We start from the raw sequence: 19240 nt of genomic DNA on the forward strand, positions 1-19240 counted from the left end.
AACAAACATCAACAACCAAAACAACACACCCAGTAATTCAAATAGGAACAATAACAAAATATACGGAGAGAAACAGTTTATACCATCAACTTTTTTTTTTTTTTTTTCGAGACAGGGTTTCTCTGTAGCTTTGGAACCTGTCCTGGAACTAGTTCTTGTAGACCAGGCTGGCCTCGAACTCACAGAGATCTTCCTGCCTCTGCCTCCTGAGTGCTGGGATTAAAGTCATGGGCCACCACTGCCTGGTCTGTTAACTACTTTTTAAGCCCCTACATTCTCCACGTCCTTGCTAATGGAAAAATTAGTTCCTTGTGCATGAGAGTTGATGATGGTTTGTTTTTATTATTAATGAGATAATTATTCTCTCAGCACAAGAAGAAAATGCCAATAGAGCCCATTGGGATGGGCTAGTTTTTCAGGAAGATGACAATAGTTTGACCAGTAGAATAGAATTTAAATCAGCCACCCAATGAGGTAGTGTTCCACAAAGATTATATCGGAAACCTTGCCATTGAGAAAGAATATCAAAGAATAAGCCGTAAATACCAACAGAGAGGAAACGAGGAAATGAGGTGACCCTGAACAGTGGTAAACTCATCTTAGATAAGGGAAAAAGGTTAGGGTTAGGGTAAGGGAGGGGGTGGCATTTCTCAGGAATGTTCTAGACAAATGGGATGAACAAAAGAACAAGACAAGGGCTTACACTATGTTGCATGGTCCTCCACACAGTCCTCTGGGAAGCAAGAGGAAAACAAATTCAAAAGAGAAAGAAAAAGAGGTTATTTGATACAGCACAGCACAGCACAGCACAGCACAGCACAGCACATTAGACTCATTCGTTAGCCGAAACTCTGTCTACTCTGCCCACACTCTTAGTCACTTGGAGAATAACTGGGAAATCTTGACAGCCAGGACAAGGTGAGATACTTACTGGAGTTGCTTTCGATTAAATCATCACAGCGTGATGAGTTAACTTCTAAAGTCTCTCTCTCTCACTCTTTTTATAAGGTTGACTTTTATAAGTCACATTCCTCTAAGGACTGTAATTTAGAGTTCAGATGTGCCCTAATGAAAAAGCCACTGTAAGTAACAGGCAGTCTCTGCCTTAGTGTTCTGGAGTGAGCACATTGTGCTCTAATTTTCTGAGCTCTTCATCTAATTGCCTTTCAGGAGGATAATGTCCAACACCTCTGTGTGCTCAGACCTGAGAATTCTAGCGGCCCTGCTGAATTGGTTTTGCACCTGGTGTTTCCACTGAGTGGGACCTTTCTAGCCACATAACCTCCTATCAAGGTATTTCAGAGAACCCACAGAGGATAAATCTACGAAAAGGAGAAGAGAACCAGTCGCCTTTAGAGTGCAAACAAGGAGACCTCTGGCCCACTTAACTGGTAACCTGTAGCAGCCTGTGGGGACAGGAGGGCTGCGGGGGTGAGAGATACTGCTGAGGACAGCCTGTTAGCAGGATCAGGTGCTGGCCTTGGTGTCCCCAATAAAATGCCGTTGGTGGCAGTGAGGACTCAAGACTTCCCCAGAGCCAGCTTTCTCTCAGCAGCTGCACTGACACAAACACAATCTTTTGGTTTGGGCAAAGAAAGTATGACTCAAGGGTAGCATGTTTGAAGGCTGCCAGCTGCTGTCAGCAGCACTGCAGGCCCACACAACTTTCTAAGAAGAAATTGAAACTCTTCTTTGTGATAGTAAGGGATTTCCAAGCTCCCGATGAAGGGATTGGGCCTTCGGAAAGATACCATGTTCTTTCTGATTCTCTTCTGCGAGCTTTAGCAGGGACTTGGGGTTTGAGACCTTTATTTCTAAAACAAACCCCTTAATTATCAGTTCACATAAAAACACAGCTTTGCACTAACTGACAGAAGAACAGTTACCCACGGATTCCAGAGTCAATACCACAGGCAGTAATTTAAAAGGTGTCAAGAAGTCACCTGCCACCAGCATCAGAATGAAGTTATTTTCATTTATGGAAATAGGTGGGGGGTGGAGGGCGTTGTTTTACTGTCGGCTTTTAAAGCCTTTTCTCTGCTGAAACAGGGAAATCTTTTCCAATTTCCTCCTTTTCTGGGACACATGCTTCTTATAAATATTCAGGAAACATCTTTTCAGGGCAAAATTAAAACAGGAGTAGGTATCACAAGGCTTGTTTATAAACAGCAGGGACAGGCTGTAATAGTGAACAGACCCTTCTGGAGAATTCACCGGACTTGCCCCTTGAACAGGTCCATGAAAGACCACCCCAGGATGCTCAGAAGGCAATGGCCTTGGGGAAGCCTGCGGCTGCACAGGAAGCCTCTGATGGGAGCTTGGGGCCCAGCATCTCTGTCTTAAGAAAAACCTCCATAGAACATCTTTTGATGTGGGAACAATTGATCTTTGGAGAGAAGGAGCAGAATTGGAAGAAGGCAGGCTGTTACAATGGCTAATTCTCAAATTTGAAAAGAGATCGCAGTTCCAGAACATAGACCAGGAACAAAACGGCAGTTCTCACATACACAGCCTGAAGTCACACCCAGGAGGGAGTCGCTCTCAGTGCTGAAGGAGAGCGTAGTACAACAAATTGAGCTCCTGGCTTTAATACCTATGCTCTGGGGCTGGCCCTGTGTTTTACCTATGCTCTGGGGCTGGCCCTGGGTTTTTACATACGACAGGGGATTAACCATTGTCATTTAGTGCTTGAAAAACATTGATTAAAAATATTTTCAGGGGACATAAAATAGAATGTCTTCAATCAGTTTGCTGTCAATAGTTTTCCAGACTCCTTTTGGGTATGTATTTTGAAAGTTCCTCAGTAAAGATTTCACTGTGAGATTTTAAGATCATGAAAATTATCAGAGCTGCATTTATTTAGTTTTTGTTTTACGGCAATAATACCGTGTGGAGTAGCAAGCTTTTTTCCTCCTATTTTATTTTATTTTATTTTTGGTTTTTCGAGACAGGGTTTCCCTGTAGTTTCTAGAGCCTGTTCTGGAACTAGCTCTTGTAGACCAGGCTGGCCTCGAACTCAGAGATCCGCCTGCCTCTGCCTCCTGAGTGCTGGGATTAAAGGCGTGCGCCATCACCGTCCGGCCTCCTCTTATTTTATTTTCCTCACTTAAGGGTGTGTGTTTATTTCGCCTAGAGAGTGCTTCTCTGTTTCAAAGGAAAAATATCCACTGATTGTCATAGATATCAGTACAGTGTCCACACTTAAGGCATTTTTGACTAAGTGTATAATATGCCCTTGTTTTTTTTAAAAAAACTTTACCCACCTATCATGATGAGAAGATTTAACAGAAAATTTCTGTAAGAGATTTTTGAAGTATGTAAAGCAAACGTGTCCTCTGTGGGCACAATTTAGTACATGAGCTGTGTAGGGCAGATCCACCTGACACCGTGTTCCAGTTTCCAGATGGGGTTGGCAGACACCTTGAAGGGCACAGCCTCCTCTAATGACTGAGTTCACACTAACTAAAGTTAGTTAATCGAATCCCGAGGGTTTCTGCTTAGAGAGACACAAAGCACTTGTAAAGTAGAATCCGCACAGCCTACTCTACAGGACGCCAGTGTTCTTGGCAAAGGTTGCCCAAGCTGTTGGTTGGGTAAAAAAAAAAAACAGTAACTAATTTTCAAATTTTCTTGAAAATGTGATAGAGGACGGACTAAGCAAGCTAGGTCAAAGCAATCACACTTAGGGGTCTCTTTCCAAAACCTGTGTCGAAGAAGGGGATTTTATTTGCTGATAAAGGGTAATAAATTCAAAGCATAATTTAACAGTTAACGAGAGCGGCTACCCTTTACCTTTGACACTTAATGGGTAGACCTGTATGTTGTTACATTCGCTTGATTTTTCTTTTTCTTTTTAAAGATTTATTTATTTATTATGTATATAACACTCCTTCCATGCATGCTTGCATGCCAGAAGAGGGCACCAGATCTCATTATAGGTGGCTGTGAGCCACCATGTGGTTGCTGGGAATTGAACTCAGGACCTCTGGAAGAGCAGCCAGTGCTCTTAACCTCTGAGCCATCTCTCCAGCCCTTGATTCTTTTTCTTTAGAGAACGAAATGCTGAGATGTACTTACACAGAGGCCAAACACAACCAATGTAATCTTACGAGTTCTACACTGTAGAAGGGGTGGTATTAACTACAACCATGAAGCCACTCATAACAGTGACTAATAACAGTATTTCATAACCAACAGCCCTCAAGATTGAGGGCTGTTTATATGACACAATCAGACATGGTTCCAATGCTGTTTGACCCTGGGGGTTTATCTGTTAATTTTTCATCAGGATAATTGGCAGAGCAGCACTCACGGTGCTAACAGCGCAGGTGTATCGACTGTTGATGGCATTATGAACCGAAGACATTGAATTGGAAATGATCAGGCCATATTTCTTTGAAATTAAGGGCTCTTAATTTTTATCCCAAATTTGTTTTTTTGAAAACACATTAAAAACTGCACTTATTATGTATATAGTAGTATAGTAGCCATCACCAGATAAACTTTCCTTACATAAAAGCCACCCAGTCCCTGACACACATTTAAATGGCCCTAAGATCCTTATTTTTAAGAGACATTTAGAAAAGAAAAAAACAAGCAAACAAAAAACGAAAAAAAAACCCACCATTAATTTGGAACTTCCTGAAAGACTTTCCAAAGAGCAAGCTTAGCATATGAGGAATCATAAGAAAGTAACAGGATATTAAAATCACATAAGCAAGCATTTAAGAAAAGAAATGCAGCATATGAATTAGAAATGTGGTTTTGTAATTAGACATCTGAGAGATCCAGCAACTGGGCTTCCAGAGCAACATTTCCGAAGAAATATGAAGCTGGGCTCTTAGTCCCTGCACTAGCAGATTTAGTAGTTTTAAGGGTTCCTAAAGAAATTCATGACCTAAACGAAAAACAAAACAAAACAGCTCTTACTGTCCACCATTCTATTGAGAACAGAAGCAGGTACAAGAATACGATGGCTTTTCCAGCTAGCGTTAGGAATCCCATAGCCCAGACCTCACGGGGGAGCGAATGACCCGGCTGCAGTCAGGGAGCGGAGTACTTACCAGCCGGTCCAAGCTCGTGCCTGCGGCCGTGGTGGGTCGTTCCTCGGGGTTGTAGGGCCGAAATCGTGGGTTAAAATTTTCTGGGGCTGAGCGAGCAGACCTGAGAGCCGGGGCAGGTTTGGGCTGGCCGCAGCCCTGGAAGACCTAGGAGAAGCAGAGCGAGTGTCTGTCGTCAGTACCAAACTGATGCTAAACTTACAACCCGGAAGCAAGCAACACAAGGCTCATCACATCTTTTCATGAAATTCTTACTTTCAAAAATCTCTAATTTCTACTCTTTGAATTTAAAGATGTATAAACACCTGCATGGGAAATTGCCGCACAAATATAGAGAGACCCAGCTGTGTGCCTGTCCTCCCACAGGTTGACCACATAGAACCAGCTGGCCCTCACTGTCTACAGATTCCATAGCTGCAGAGTTGCCTTCAAAGTGGAAACTTATTTGTAAATCCTCAAATGAGTACTCACGAGAATTTTGCTGATATCGACAATGTGGCAAAAACTCGCCTGGCCCCCGTGCATGCTCTGGGACAGTCCTGAATGAGTGAATGGGTCCCTGATGCAGACAGAGCTTAGGCACCGTCTAGTGTGCCAGACACCAGGAAGGAAATGATGTGTCTCATAAGGACAACATACAGTTTACACACACTTCTTTCAGCTCCGAGCTAGGTCTCTTGAGTTCAATGTTTATCAAGTATGCAGACCTCAGAACATGCTTCCAGTTGGGTTGTCTCGTAATACGCTAAGCAGCAGCATCTAGTCCTGTGTTTCTCTTAGAAAATTAAAATTTAGTATTTGCCAAGTCAGTTTGCCTGACCGTACGGAACATAACCACTAAAAATAGCAGGATCCAACCATGAAATATGGGAATGATAATAGATTCTTCATAGCATGGTTTCAGGATTAAACCAGTTGTGGCCCAAACTCTTCATTGATCTTGGGTTCGGCATTCAGCACACAACTGTTTGAGAGCCATGCTGTCTAACATAAGTGTATTTCACATGAGGCATACCTAAGTCACCAGATTTGAGGGGCTCCCTTTGGAATAACGAAAACCTCTACTGGAAGAACTTTGTGGAAACATTCTCCTGAGCAAATGGTATGAATATAGGACAAGCGAATGTGGGTGAAATCCACAGAACGCATTTCCTTCTAATTTTGTTGTTGGCAGCTGTTCATGTCACAGTTAGGGCTGCTGTGGGAAATCAAACATTTTATTGTAATGAATTTAGGGACTGAGATGCCAATCTTTTTCCATAGTGATTTCACTCAGGTTGGTGTGGGAACATTTCCTTCACTCTTTCTAGATGCTTTCTCCTTTTTACCAGTTATCGAGAGATAATTCCTTTCCTAGACTTTCAGGAAACAGAGTATGTTGGCTATTCTTGGTTGGCTACATCTGGAACTAACTAAAACCCAAGTGCCTGGGGAGACCTGTGAGGGATTTTTTTCCTTACTTAAATTATTTGAAGTGGGAAGACCCAATTTTAACCCAATTCTTTGGAGGTAGGAAGATTCACTTTTAACTTGGACCACACCTTCAGTTCACAGCCTATATGAGGATGTGGAAGAAGGATGCTCGGTCTCTTCACCTGACAGCTCTCACTCTCACTGATAAGTCCTCTCCTTTCCTAGCATTCGTGCTTAATTCTTCAAGATTCCAGCATCTACTGAAGTCCAGCCAAGACATCCAGCATCATGGACTGAACAACTACTAGATTCTTGGACCTTCCCTTGGTAGACAGTCACTGTGGAACTAGCTGGACAACAGTCATAAGCCACTCCTATAAATCCCATATATATATATATATGTATATATAATATATATTCATTTTATAATATATATTATATAATACTCCACAGAACCCTAAGACACATAGCAAACCTTTTCAGAACATATTCAAGTATGTCTTTATGTTTCTAACATTTGTATTCAGGAGATGATCATTTTCTCCCAGATGCTTTTTAAAAGGCTAATGCTACTGGAACCCTACCCTAGACAGCTACCAGGGGCTAGTGAGGTCATGCATCTTGTACGCAAACCTATAGCCACCACTTCACTAACCTAGCAAAATCCCTACTGTATTCTAAATATTTATCATTATTCCCACAAGTAAGTGTAGTTCTCACCCATCAACAAAGTTCCCTACGGCAGATAGAGACCATTAAAGAAAATGATAAGCAATCAAAATGCAGAGAAAAGTGATTGGTACCCAGCCTCATTGATTCACCGACAACACAGATCTTTCACTTAAGGCTCAGAGATCATGGATGAAGAGCAGGTTAGGAAGACGATAACAGTCCAAAGAACAGGATGTCTGCTGAGATAGTCCTCTCCCGAAATTTAGGGAAGCTAAACCTGGGTAGTCTCAAAAACATGGCTGTCTTAATGAGGCTCAGAATAAGAATGATAACAGCATACACGCTAACATGCAAGGGGAACATCTCAAAGGACCCCAACCCTAGCCGAAATCTACAGGCAATAAAGGAAAGCTGAGAATCAGTCTTCCCTAAGAAAGAGGTCCCCAATTGGTGATCCAATACCACATAGTCAGCCTTGAAATCTATACAAACAAGTAACCCTGTACTGTAAGCAGGGTGGAGTTATATGTTTAGCTATATATTTAGGAAAAATGTATAAAGTAAGAATTAAAGAAAAAAAAGCCAGAGGTCAAGAATTTGAGAGAGAGCAAGGAGTACATGGGAGGAGTTGGAGAGTAGAGAGAGAAATGAGAAAATGTATTTTAATTTCAACTGAAGAAACTTTCCTCACCTATTTATTTGTGGCAATTCTTATCCTACATATGCAAATTTACAGTGTGCTCATTCTTGTGTTGTTATTTGATTCTGTGTTGTTCAACTTGAAGCGTTTGTCATCCCGCATATTATGTGATCGCCCTGAAGGACGCAGAGAGCCCTTGAGTGCCGTTCCCCATGACAAATTCCAGCTTGAGACACAATTCATTCTGCTTCACCACTACAGCTCATTTCTCTTTTGTGCATTCAAACTTCTTCTTCAACTCAGCATTTTGCAGCAGAGGGATACTTTGTCTTGGCGTTCTTGGAGGCTGGTCTTAACACACTATTGATTATTCTTCTCTCTCACAATTTCTGAAGTTGATGGTGTAACCAGTGTGATAAAGATAGTGGGCCCTTTCTTCCCCAGTGTTTAAATCACTTCCTTGTATCAAGGTCACGGCTGATGGAGGGCCTTACCATTCCCAAAGCTCCAGGGGATCTGTTGAGTGGGCTGTTTTGGATTGCTTTGAAAATGACAGCTGACTTTTAAGAAATATAAATATAAAGAGCAGGCAAATAATAGCAATGGCCTTGCTGAGATTTCAAAGGCCTGGCCACGGGAAGGGTTGATAGACCCTCTAACCACAGCTCAGGAAGGGAGAATCTGACTCAAGGAACCCTGGGGAATCACAGGAATGCAGATTCCCTGAAAGAATGCATGGCAGGCTCTGGGGAGAGTTTTCACGTTTGGTGGTGGGTTTGTTTGGCAGGTGTTAACCGACCACAGATTACTTAATACAGCCTGCTAACTTTCCATTATTAATGTCTAGTTTAGGTTTTTGAGGGTAGCTTCGAAGCAGAAATTGCTGGGTCTAAGGCCAAACCAAAGAAAATGCTCACTTTCTCCCCATTGATATCACCACTACCACAGTTCCCTATAGAATGCACATTGTCTGAATATCTGTGTCCTTCCCAGGTCCCTAAATTGAGACCTCATCTCTCAAGACACTGAGCCTCTAAATCGGCTGGGTACATTCATAAAAAACTTGTTCACAATGACCTCAAAGTTTGACTATCCCTAAACAGACATACTACTCTACTCTTAGAAGAACAGCCCCAGTATAAGAGAGGCCCTCTCGTGGGAGGGTTCCAAGCCAGTTACAATCTATATTGCCGAATTCTGTGAAACTCTGATGGAGGCTTCCCATTAGCTAATAAAGAAACTGCCTGGCCCATTTGATAGACCGCCCCTTAGGTGGGTGGAGTAGACAGAACAGGAAGAGGAAGTGAGGTAGAAGGATCAGTAAGATGCCACACCTCTCCTAAGTTAGGCAGACTGCCGTGCCTCTCCTCAGAAAGAAGCCAGACACGATGAAGCTCCAGCCCAAGATGGACGTATGCTAGAAACTAAACGGTAAGGCACCACTTCATGGTGCTACACAGATTATTAGATATGGGTTAATCAAGATGTGAGTAAGAGGCTGAAAATAATGGGCCAGGCAGTGTTTAAAAGAATACAGTTTCCATGTAATTATTTCGGGGTAAAGCTAGCCGGGTGACCAGGAGCCGAGTGGCTGGACATAGCCCGTCTGCTCCTTACTACAGAATGGCACCCAAAGTGGATAACTGAATCCACAGAAAGCTTGAGAAAGCTTGGGAAAGAATAGAGTAAAGCTCTATTTTTCGGGTCTGGCAAGCAAGCGCTCTCATCTAAGAGAGGCTTCCTGACTCAGCTTCAGCTGCAAAACATTGCCGCTCTTTTAAGAGGTCCTGCTACGAAACACTTAAATGGCATTGATAAAAGCTGACTGCATGCTTGTTTGTTTTCAGCCGTAGCAGGAAAAAAGTTGTGCTATTTTAAAATGCTGGCGTTTTTGTACTGCCAGGACAAACTCTGACTCTTTCAAGCAGGCAGTCCTGACTATGGAACTTTTGATTGTTGCTTAACACTGTTGCAGCTTGCTTGCTGGAAGGGACCTTGAAATGCCACAGAGTTGTGGTAATAAAAATGGCTCTAGCAAGTACCTCTGCCATGAGGCTGGAAAGCTAAGGAATGGGATGGATCTAGCTGGCAAAGCTGCGGCTTGAATCCTACCCTTATTGCTCAGTAATTTAAAGGCTCATGTGGTCACAAAAAGAGAGAGATACAGTAAAAGATAGATTCAAAGTCGAAGAAAACGTCAAAATGGTTTACAATGTGTTGAAAATATATGTAGGCTAAAGGTGAAAGTCCTTAAAAGTAAAAAAAAGATAGAGTAGTTGGGTGTGGTAGTACACACCTTTAATCCCAACACTTGTGAGGTAGAGGTAGATTGACCTCTGTGACTTCAAGGTGTGGCAGGACACACCTTTAATCCCAGTGCCTGGGAGGCAGAGACAGACAGATCTATGTGAGTTCAAGGTGTTGTAGAACACACCTTTAATCCCTGCACTGGGGAGGCAGAGGCAGATGGATCTCTAAGAGTTCAAGGACAACCTGGTCTACAGAGTTATTCCAGGACAAAGATATAGAGAGAACCTGTCTCAAAAAGTAAAAGTAAAAAATAAACAAAATAGAGGTTAAAATAAAGCTTCACAAAGATGGAAAATACACAGAGAATCTTGATACTGTATACTATTATGCTCTCTTTGAATTGTTTGAATGCTGAGGAAGGAGCAACAGCTGCTAAAAGATATTTGTTTACATATGCTGCTAAACTATTCCAGAATAGATATTTTGAAAATACCTTGACTTTACAATTTGGATCTAAGGACATGATGCTTTGGAAAGGAGTTTCTTTTGTTTTTACAGAAAATGAGACCCTATGGATTGCTTCTATCCCAATATGGTATGATAGACCACGCCCTCCCGAAAGGTTGCTGTGAACACCTTCAGAAAATTACTTCACCCAACTGATGACTGAGATGAACCTGACACACAGTTTACACCATAGAAGATCAGATTAACAGTGCCCACATTCAGCAGGAAGCAGTTTGGAGAGAAATAACTGCGCCCATATTCCCAAATATTGTTTATAAATGTTCTTTTACATTTAAAGGGGGAGATGATATAGATATAAATAAGTTGGATTGTTGTGAATCTTGGTTAATGATATGAAGGTCAATCTTGTTATATGTATTTCTGATCTTGATTAAGGTATTGTGATTGTGTAGTTCTTTTAAAAATGTAATGTATAATTAGGAAATATAGGTTGTTAATGGATAATTGTCAATAATAGTAAAGCTTATAGTCATGTTAGTTAGATTTTCTAGATATATAGAGATATATTTTAGTTAGATAGGCATTCTTAATATCTTTCAAAGACTACAGAATATTCCACTTAAATGTTTTAATAACTTAAGGCTTTTCATGACAATGAGACAAATCTGCTCCTGGCAGCACTAGCTACTTCAAGAGGAAAATGGGCATCGAAGAGGATCCTTATGGAGTTTGATAGCCATTGGGCAAGAAACTGCTCTTGCTTGGACTCTTGCATAAACTGGACACAGAGAGGAATGTTGAACTTGCCTAAATGTGAGATGATTCTTTGGGGTTCCTGACTCATGAAAGAGTCTGCGAGACATTCTGCAGGACACAGCAGATACTGACTGAACTGCCTTTGAAATTTCCTGCTTCATGGAAATGTCTCTGGATACTATGGGCCTGAAGGCTGAAGATGGATGCCCCAACAGTACAAAAGAACTTTGGGTGACTGTCCAGGCAGCGAGATGTCTCTATCATTTCTAGAGTTTGGAAATTGCATATTTCTTATTTACTTAGGTAATAATGTGTCCTTCTGGAGTCTTTGATGGAGCTGAAGAAGAATAGATAGATTAGTTATAGTTGTTTTCCTTTGTTATGATAAAAGATAAAGTAGATATAAATATTGTAACTGTAATTTTTGAATGATAACTGTTTTGTTATATGTAATTTTACTATGTTAAACTTAAAGCCTTTCTTTTTTGCTTAAACAGGAAAAGGGGAAATGATGGAGGCTTCCCATTAGCTAATAAAGAAACTGCCTGGCCCATTTGATAGACCGCCCCTTAGGTGGGTGGAGTAGACAGAACAGGAAGAGGAAGTGAGGTAGAAGGATCAGTAAGATGCCACACCTCTCCTAAGTTAGGCAGACTGCCGTGCCTCTCCTCAGAGAGAAGCCAGACACGATGAAGCTCCAGCCCAAGATGGACGTATGCTAGAAACTAAACGGTAAGGCACCACTTCATGGTGCTACACAGATTATTAGATATGGGTTAATCAAGATGTGAGTAAGAGGCTGAAAATAATGGGCCAGGCAGTGTTTAAAAGAATACAGTTTCCATGTAATTATTTCGGGGTAAAGCTAGCCGGGTGACCAGGAGCCGAGTGGCTGGACACAGCCCGTCTGCTCCTTACTACAAAACTCGATGAGAACAGGTACAAGGAGGCCCCTGAGTACCAGCTTGTCTGCTCTTTCTTGGGGATGATGGAAGACTTCTGTACCAGTGTCATACAGAGAACCAATTAAAAACAAACCTCATGTCCATTCTGTAGCTGAGAACACACAGAGTGAAACTCGCAGTTCCCCATGGAACGCACATTGTCTGACTGTCTGTGTCCCTCTAGATCCCTGAACTGAGACCTCATCTCTGAACGAGTGGATGATGGTGGGTAGTGAATGGGATCAGTGACCTTACAGCGGAAGGACTGTTGTTTGTGTTGTCTGCTTCACTGTATTTTGTCATATTAGCCTGCAGACAGTAAGACAACATGTAATCCATTAGCTAGAAAAAGCGTTTAAAAACGTGGGGTTCATAGGGTGCATGACAAATGGAATTATTAGCCAGAAATCTGGAGTATTTCTGTTTTCTGAGTCTGCTAAAATAGCTCTGTGACCACAGAGACCTAAGTCTAGGTCAATATAAGGGGCCTCAGTAGCTGGGGTACCCAGTATTTTATATTGTGAACAAAAGAAGAAGTGGATGAGAATCTGTAATATGACAGGCAGATCCTAAGGTTAAATGAGAGTAGATTTAGTGGTGGGCTAGAGATGCAAACTGAGGTTTAGATGGGTTTCAGAATCCTGAAGCTATGTTTAGCAAGGGAAAATGGAGGGACAAGTGGCTGATGGATGGAGTGAGAACAGCTTGAGTTGTGTAGATAAATAGAGGAGCCTCTATGAGTGCTATCTTTCTCCTCTGTACTGCATATGTGTGTGTGATGTGTGTGTGTGTGTGTATGTATGTATGTATGTATATATGTGATTTTTTGTTTTTGTTATTATTTTGTTTTTTCGAGACAGGGTTTCTCCTGGCTGTACTGGAACTAGCTCAGTAGACCAGGCTGGCTTTGAACTCATAGAGATCTACCTGCCACTCTCTCCCACCCCCCAGTGCTGGGATTAAAGGTGTGCACCACCATTGCAGGGCCCCTCCTCTGTTTAACAGAGATAGTATCATTTACCACATCGGCATGTGGTTGTGTTCAAATGCAGATTATGAAGCAGGACCTCACAACCCACTATCTGGAAAACAAGTGCTTGATAATCACTACATAATTACACAAGTCCATAACTTATACTTCCTCTAAATGATCTAAAAAAAGTGAAAAGAAACACATCTGGCCGGGCAGTGGTGGCGCACGCCTTTAATCCCAGCACTCGGGAGGCAGAGGCAGGCGGATCTCTGAGTTCGAGGCCAGCCTGGTCTACAAGAGCTAGTTCCAGGACAGGCTCTAGAAACTACAGGGAAACACTGTCTCGAAAAACTAAAAAAAAAAAAAAAAAAAAAGAAACACATCTGACCTGGTCATTTTTTCCCCTTTTCTTTTCTAGACGTTTATTTATTTCCTTAAAACAAACAAGTGTATGTGCCTGTGTGTGGGCTTATACATGAGTGTAGTGCCCAAAAAGGCCAGAAGATGGCATTGAGCTACCTGGAGCTGAAATTGAAGCCACTAAAGAACTTCCAATGCCCTGGAAGAGTGCAAGCATCTTCCTTATCAATTCTCAAGGCCCTGATCTGTTTCCCACACAACATTATTCGTAAGAGCTCAAAGATGTGGCAGAAGCCACAGAGTCCGTGTGTTAAATTAGGAACATTCATTGGGGGTGTCAGGCCACCACCTGCTCCAGTGTGTTCAGGATGTTATTTGTAGGGTGGAAGGGTTCCTCAGAAGTACCACCTCAAGATCAGAGCGGCTCAGGCCTGCTAAGGGAAACAAGATTCGGATAGAACAGCGTTAAAGGTTGGTGCTGCCACTCCACCTTCAGCAAAGGTTGAAAAAAGTCTTTTTTTTTTCACCACAAAACAGAAGTTTCTAGAAGTAACAGCAGGCTAAATACTTAAAAGGGTAACACCTCTATTATTTATTTATTTATTTATTTCTTTATTTATTATGTATACAATATTCTGTCTGTGTGTATGCCTGAAGACCAGAAGAGGGCACCAGACCCCATCACAGATGGTTGTGAGCCACCATGTGGTTGCTGAGAAATGAACTCAGGACCTTTGGAAGAGCAGGCAATGCTCTTAACCTCTGAGCCATCTCTCCAGCCTAAGGGTAACACCTCTTTAGACCTACCCCTTTAAAAAGTAGCATCAGTGTTCCCTCCTGCCCGATTCACTCTAAGGAATGTGGAAAGGAATAATTAGATAATTCCAGAAAATATCCAGAAACTTTGTCATAGACAAATGCCATGAATACTCAAAGAAACCATCTTTCCGATATAGCCAACCTCAAAAGGTTGTGGCTTTGGGGGAGCACCCTGCCTCATGGTTCCTCTCCTTCTGAGAAGATGATGTCCCAGAAGTCTAGTGGCATTCTGAAAGACACTGACATTGAAAGGGAAGCACGAAAGAAGAGATATTTATAGGCTTTATAGGGAGGAGGGGGAGGAGGGAGGACAAGGGGAGGAGAGGGAGGAGTAGAGGGAGTAGAGGGGCAATAGTAAGAGGTGTATTGATAGTAGATTTGCATTCAGTCATTGGTTTCTTAATGTATTTAGAAACTAAACACCAAAATCTATTACCATATTTCTCATAGGAAATACAACATTCATCTTTTCAGAGATGCCTACAGTCTCCCTGTCCTCATGGTCTTTGCCTTGTCTTTGCTATTTTGATTACATATTCAGCAGTCATTATTGGCCACTTGAGAGACAATGCTTGTAGATATTCTCTGTTTCAGCGGCTGTGTTTGAAAGCATCCCCATCTCTGTACCCTCTCATCAGTGGGTTTTTACAAAGTCAAAAACTATGGCTAACACATATCATTTTGAAATTTGAAAGTGGAACTCTGGTGTTTTGTTTTAAATATGGATGGCTAGATGACTCTTCTCCCCACCCCACCCCCCAAAGACAGGGTTTCTTTATGTTACAGCTCTGGTTATTCTAGAACTCACTGTTGGGATTAAAGGCGTGTGCCACCACCAACCACCTGGATTCACTCAGACTTGACGTTTTTGAGACTAAGTGGTGTTTTCTTTATTTATTAGATTTTAATTTGTATCACAGTGCTGATGACTTCACTCTCTGTGTGAAGAATAACTGGGGAATTTCACTCTATTCCATTTGTACCCAAGGGGACAAAGAACCATTGAGTCAGTACAGGGCTGTGTAGAATGGGTCCAGGTGTGGCGGTTATTTCTGTAACAGAGAACCCTGGGGCAGCAGACAAGTGTTTTGGGGATTTGAAGTGCTACAATGAAATACCTTCATAAATATTCATAAATATCAGAAATTTCTGTGGTTCTAGAGGCTGGGAAGTGTAAGGTCTAAGTACCAGGCAACTCATAGATGGCACCTTCTTGCCCGGTCCTGATTTAGCAGATGAGCCAGTGAAAGGCCCCCTTTAGGTCGCTTTTATAAGGGATAACTCCTGTAATTACAGCTAAAGGTTCCAGGAGTTAACTTTCAATATAAATTTTGGGTGATAAATACATTTTGACCATAGTAAGTCACTAACAAGAACTTAAGAGTTTGAAGTACTAGCTTCCGTACTTCATCTTAAACTCGGACGACACTGGGACAACATGACTTCCCAAGTTTCAGAGTCATTTTAAAGATGAAATATGAAGCTTAGTGAATTGAAAAAATGAAATACAAAGGTTTGTTATTTTAACTGACATAATCTGTAATTACTCATAGAAATACTGACTAACAAGTCAAATGCACGGATTGTGCAGAGCTCTGGGTGAACGATTCAAGCTCTCTGAAAAATAGAATCTTGATGGAGGAGTGTCTATGTGTTACTTTCATTATTAATAAAGAAAACTGCCTTGGCCCTTTAAGAACAGAAAATTAGGTAGGTGGAGTAGACAGAACAGAATTGTGGGAACAAGGAAGTAGAGTGGGGGAGACGCTTCAGGCATTCGCCATAGTGAGTCTCCATGCTGCTCCTCTCCGAGATGGACGCAGGTTAAGATCTCTCCTGGTAAGCCACAACTCGTGGTGCTACCCAGATTACTAAATATGGGTTAAAGGAAGATGTGAGAATTAACTAATAAGAGGCTGAAACTATGGGCCAGGCAGTGTATTTAAAAGAATACAGTTTCCGTGTAATTATTTCGGGTATAAAGCTAGCCGGCTGCCGGGTGGCGGGAACGCAGCCCGCCGCTTCACACTACAGAATCTGAAACATTTTATCACTGTATCCCAGCTTCTATGCATTTCCAGCACATAGTATGTGTTTTTAAAAAATCAGAAATGAATAATTACAAGTAAGTGAAAGTTTTAGCATCATCTCCCCATTTTGCATTTGTTGAAGCCACCTAGCATGTGGTCACCAGTAATAAGGATTAAAAGCAGGAAAGGGAAGTAAAGAAACCTGGAAGTGTCCATGGGAGACCCTTCCCTACACCTGGGAGTGTCCATGGGAGACCCTTCACTACACCTGGGAGTGTCTATGGAAGACCCTTCACTGCAATGTCACACACATCATCTCAAATAAGCAATTGTCTTCTCAAACCATGGCTGAACATTTCTTCCTCAGCCTGAAGAACTCTGGCAAACCATGCATTCATATGAAAAATATGGCTGTTGTCTTTGCTCCATTTACTATGTTGAGTTAAATCCAAGCTCAATAAACAACTTCACTAAAATTAATAACTAGAACAAAAATTACTAGTTCTTGATCATTTAATTGGCTACTTTTAAAAATTAATAAGCCGGCTAGAAAATGGAAGATCTCACTTTCAAAACAGTCATGTTGGTTCTCTGGTTGGTAGATTAAGTTACAGGTTCTATGCCTATCGTAGTCCCCTGTGTGTTAGAAAATGTCAGAAACTTCAGAGAACTGAACCTTACTAAGAGTATTTTTTGTCTATATATGTAACTATGATTTTTTCACTTGTTCTCTTAAAAGAAGAACTTCAAGTCTCATCTTTGGCACATTCAAATTGCTTGTATCACCACTCTTGTGTTTTGGGTCCATTTCTGAATAAAATAAGAGTTCTTTGAATGTGCGCACTGTGGTAGTGACAGTCATTTTATAATTAAGATGTCCGTGAAGTCCCTAAGTGTTGGGTTGCATATACAACATAAACACACTAATAAAGGGGGTTAATTCACATCCATGACATGATGGAGTAGGACAATGTAAAATGTCATCATGCTACCTAAAATGATGTACAATTTAAAACTTATCAGTTCTTACTTGTAGGATGTTTTAAGTTCGTTGGACAGCAATGGACTGTGAGTAACTGAAACCAAAGAACATGAAACATGAGTGGATTGGGGATTACTGTGACTGGACTCAGAGCGCAGTCAATGGCATTGCTTAGGTCAAAACAGTAGGTAATTTGGAATCTTTACAATGATTTTGTTCCCAACATCATCATTGTCTGGTCAGAATCCTGGCCAGGACCATTCCTTCATTGTAACAGCTGTATTCTTTCCCTGCTGTCAATCACCCAGATCATCCAACTTGAGCACAGAGCTGAAGGCCTTTTCTCAATGCAAAGTGATGGCAGTGGAGAGATGACTTGGTATTAGGAGTGCACACTGCTGCTGCGGAGGACCTGAGTTCAACCCCAGCATCCATATTAGGTGGCTCACAGCCACCAGTGAGTCCAACTCCAGGGGTCTGACACTCTTTTCAGGCCTAGGTGGGCACTACAGTCATCTGTGTATACCTATGCACAGACACACATACAATCACAAATAATCATTCAAAGTGGAAGGGGTGACTGAAACGTATGCTTGTGTAAGGATATTCACATGTTAATGTAGGTAAATGTGAGTAGCCTAAAATATTACCAAAGGCAGTTCATCAAGTTAGTAGCCAGAGGACTTGCATATTATCAATAAATGGAACTTTCCCCAGGGTGTAAGTTCACAGTAGGTCTTCCCTGGTTCCTCACAGCCTCCTGCTAACATCCTAAGCCACATAGTCCTGGATGCTACTTAATGATTCTGATAACTATTCTTTCTTTGGTTTGACACATAGTCCTGTATACAACTTAACAGTTCTAATAATTAATCTTTCTTTGGTTTAAAATCATTGGATTAATGATACAAACATTTCAAATCCCCAGCTTTTCATTGCTCTTTAGGTTGGCCAGTCTCTTCATGGATTGCCTTGTCTTAGACGATCTTTTCACCCCATCATTTCAGAACAATCTCCTTCCTCCTTCGGCCCCTGTCTTCCTGTCTTTCCTCTCCTCTCTCATCATCTTTCTTTCTCGTTTCTTCCCGACTCATGTTTTCCTTTCCTAAAAGATTGATTGCAGTGGTTCCTTGGCCAACTTCTCTAGCAAACTCTGAGTCCCTGGATTGATTCGGCATCCTGTTAAGAGAATTCAGGATTCTGAATCAAGCCAAGCCATCAGTTTTTGTTTTGGTCACTTTTTACTGGCTTTGGTTTCTCAAAAGCTGTCTGCCATGTACATTTTAAGGTTTAAACAATTTACTTCCAATACTTAAACAGCTTGGTTCCAGGGTATGTCAGATGTACTGGGTATTTCTTAAAATCTTTTCTTCAATAAAAACAAATTCTTTCCATTGGCTTGAGACCTTTTTTTCTTTTTGGTTTTGCATTCCTTACACTGCAGGATATCTTGATATTCTTTCAAATGAGCTGAGGGCAGAGTTTCAAGGAACTGAACATAGCATATTTTAGTGTATGGAGAGAAAAGAAGCTCCATTTCTCTCTGCCTAGTTAAATGATTATTTCACATGCTCTTTGTTTATAAGGTTGAAGGAACTTCTTTAAGGTCAGTTGGCAGGGTATAAGTAAACACATGAATCACATCAACTTGGTTGTGAACCATTCACTCACCCCATGATTCAACAAATAGATACATACTGAGTGTTACGCTGGCCAAAAATAAGTGGTGTGGATATGAATCTTGGACATGTCCCCACTCTCGTGAGTGTTTTGACAAGAGAGCAGGGAATTGGAATGCTAAGAGTGTAAAGGGAATGCCCACAGGAACAATTAGTCCAGACTCGAGAATCCAGGGAGCTTCCTAGAGCAGCAG

General features: G+C 41.6%; 1 protein-coding gene across 1 annotated transcript in view; it reads right to left on the reverse strand.

Moving 5' to 3' along the window:
- Gpc6 (glypican 6) overlaps positions 1-19240 on the reverse strand; it is a 1031356-nt gene that overhangs the window by 78171 nt on the left and 933945 nt on the right. The window contains exon 6 of the mRNA XM_038310301.1: positions 5064-5207. Within this exon, the coding sequence (XP_038166229.1) occupies positions 5064-5207 (144 nt within the window). The remainder of the gene's footprint in view (positions 1-5063; positions 5208-19240) is intronic.

This window comes from Arvicola amphibius, chromosome 13 (assembly GCF_903992535.2).
Source record: "Arvicola amphibius chromosome 13, mArvAmp1.2, whole genome shotgun sequence".
NCBI lineage: Eukaryota > Metazoa > Chordata > Mammalia > Rodentia > Cricetidae > Arvicola > Arvicola amphibius.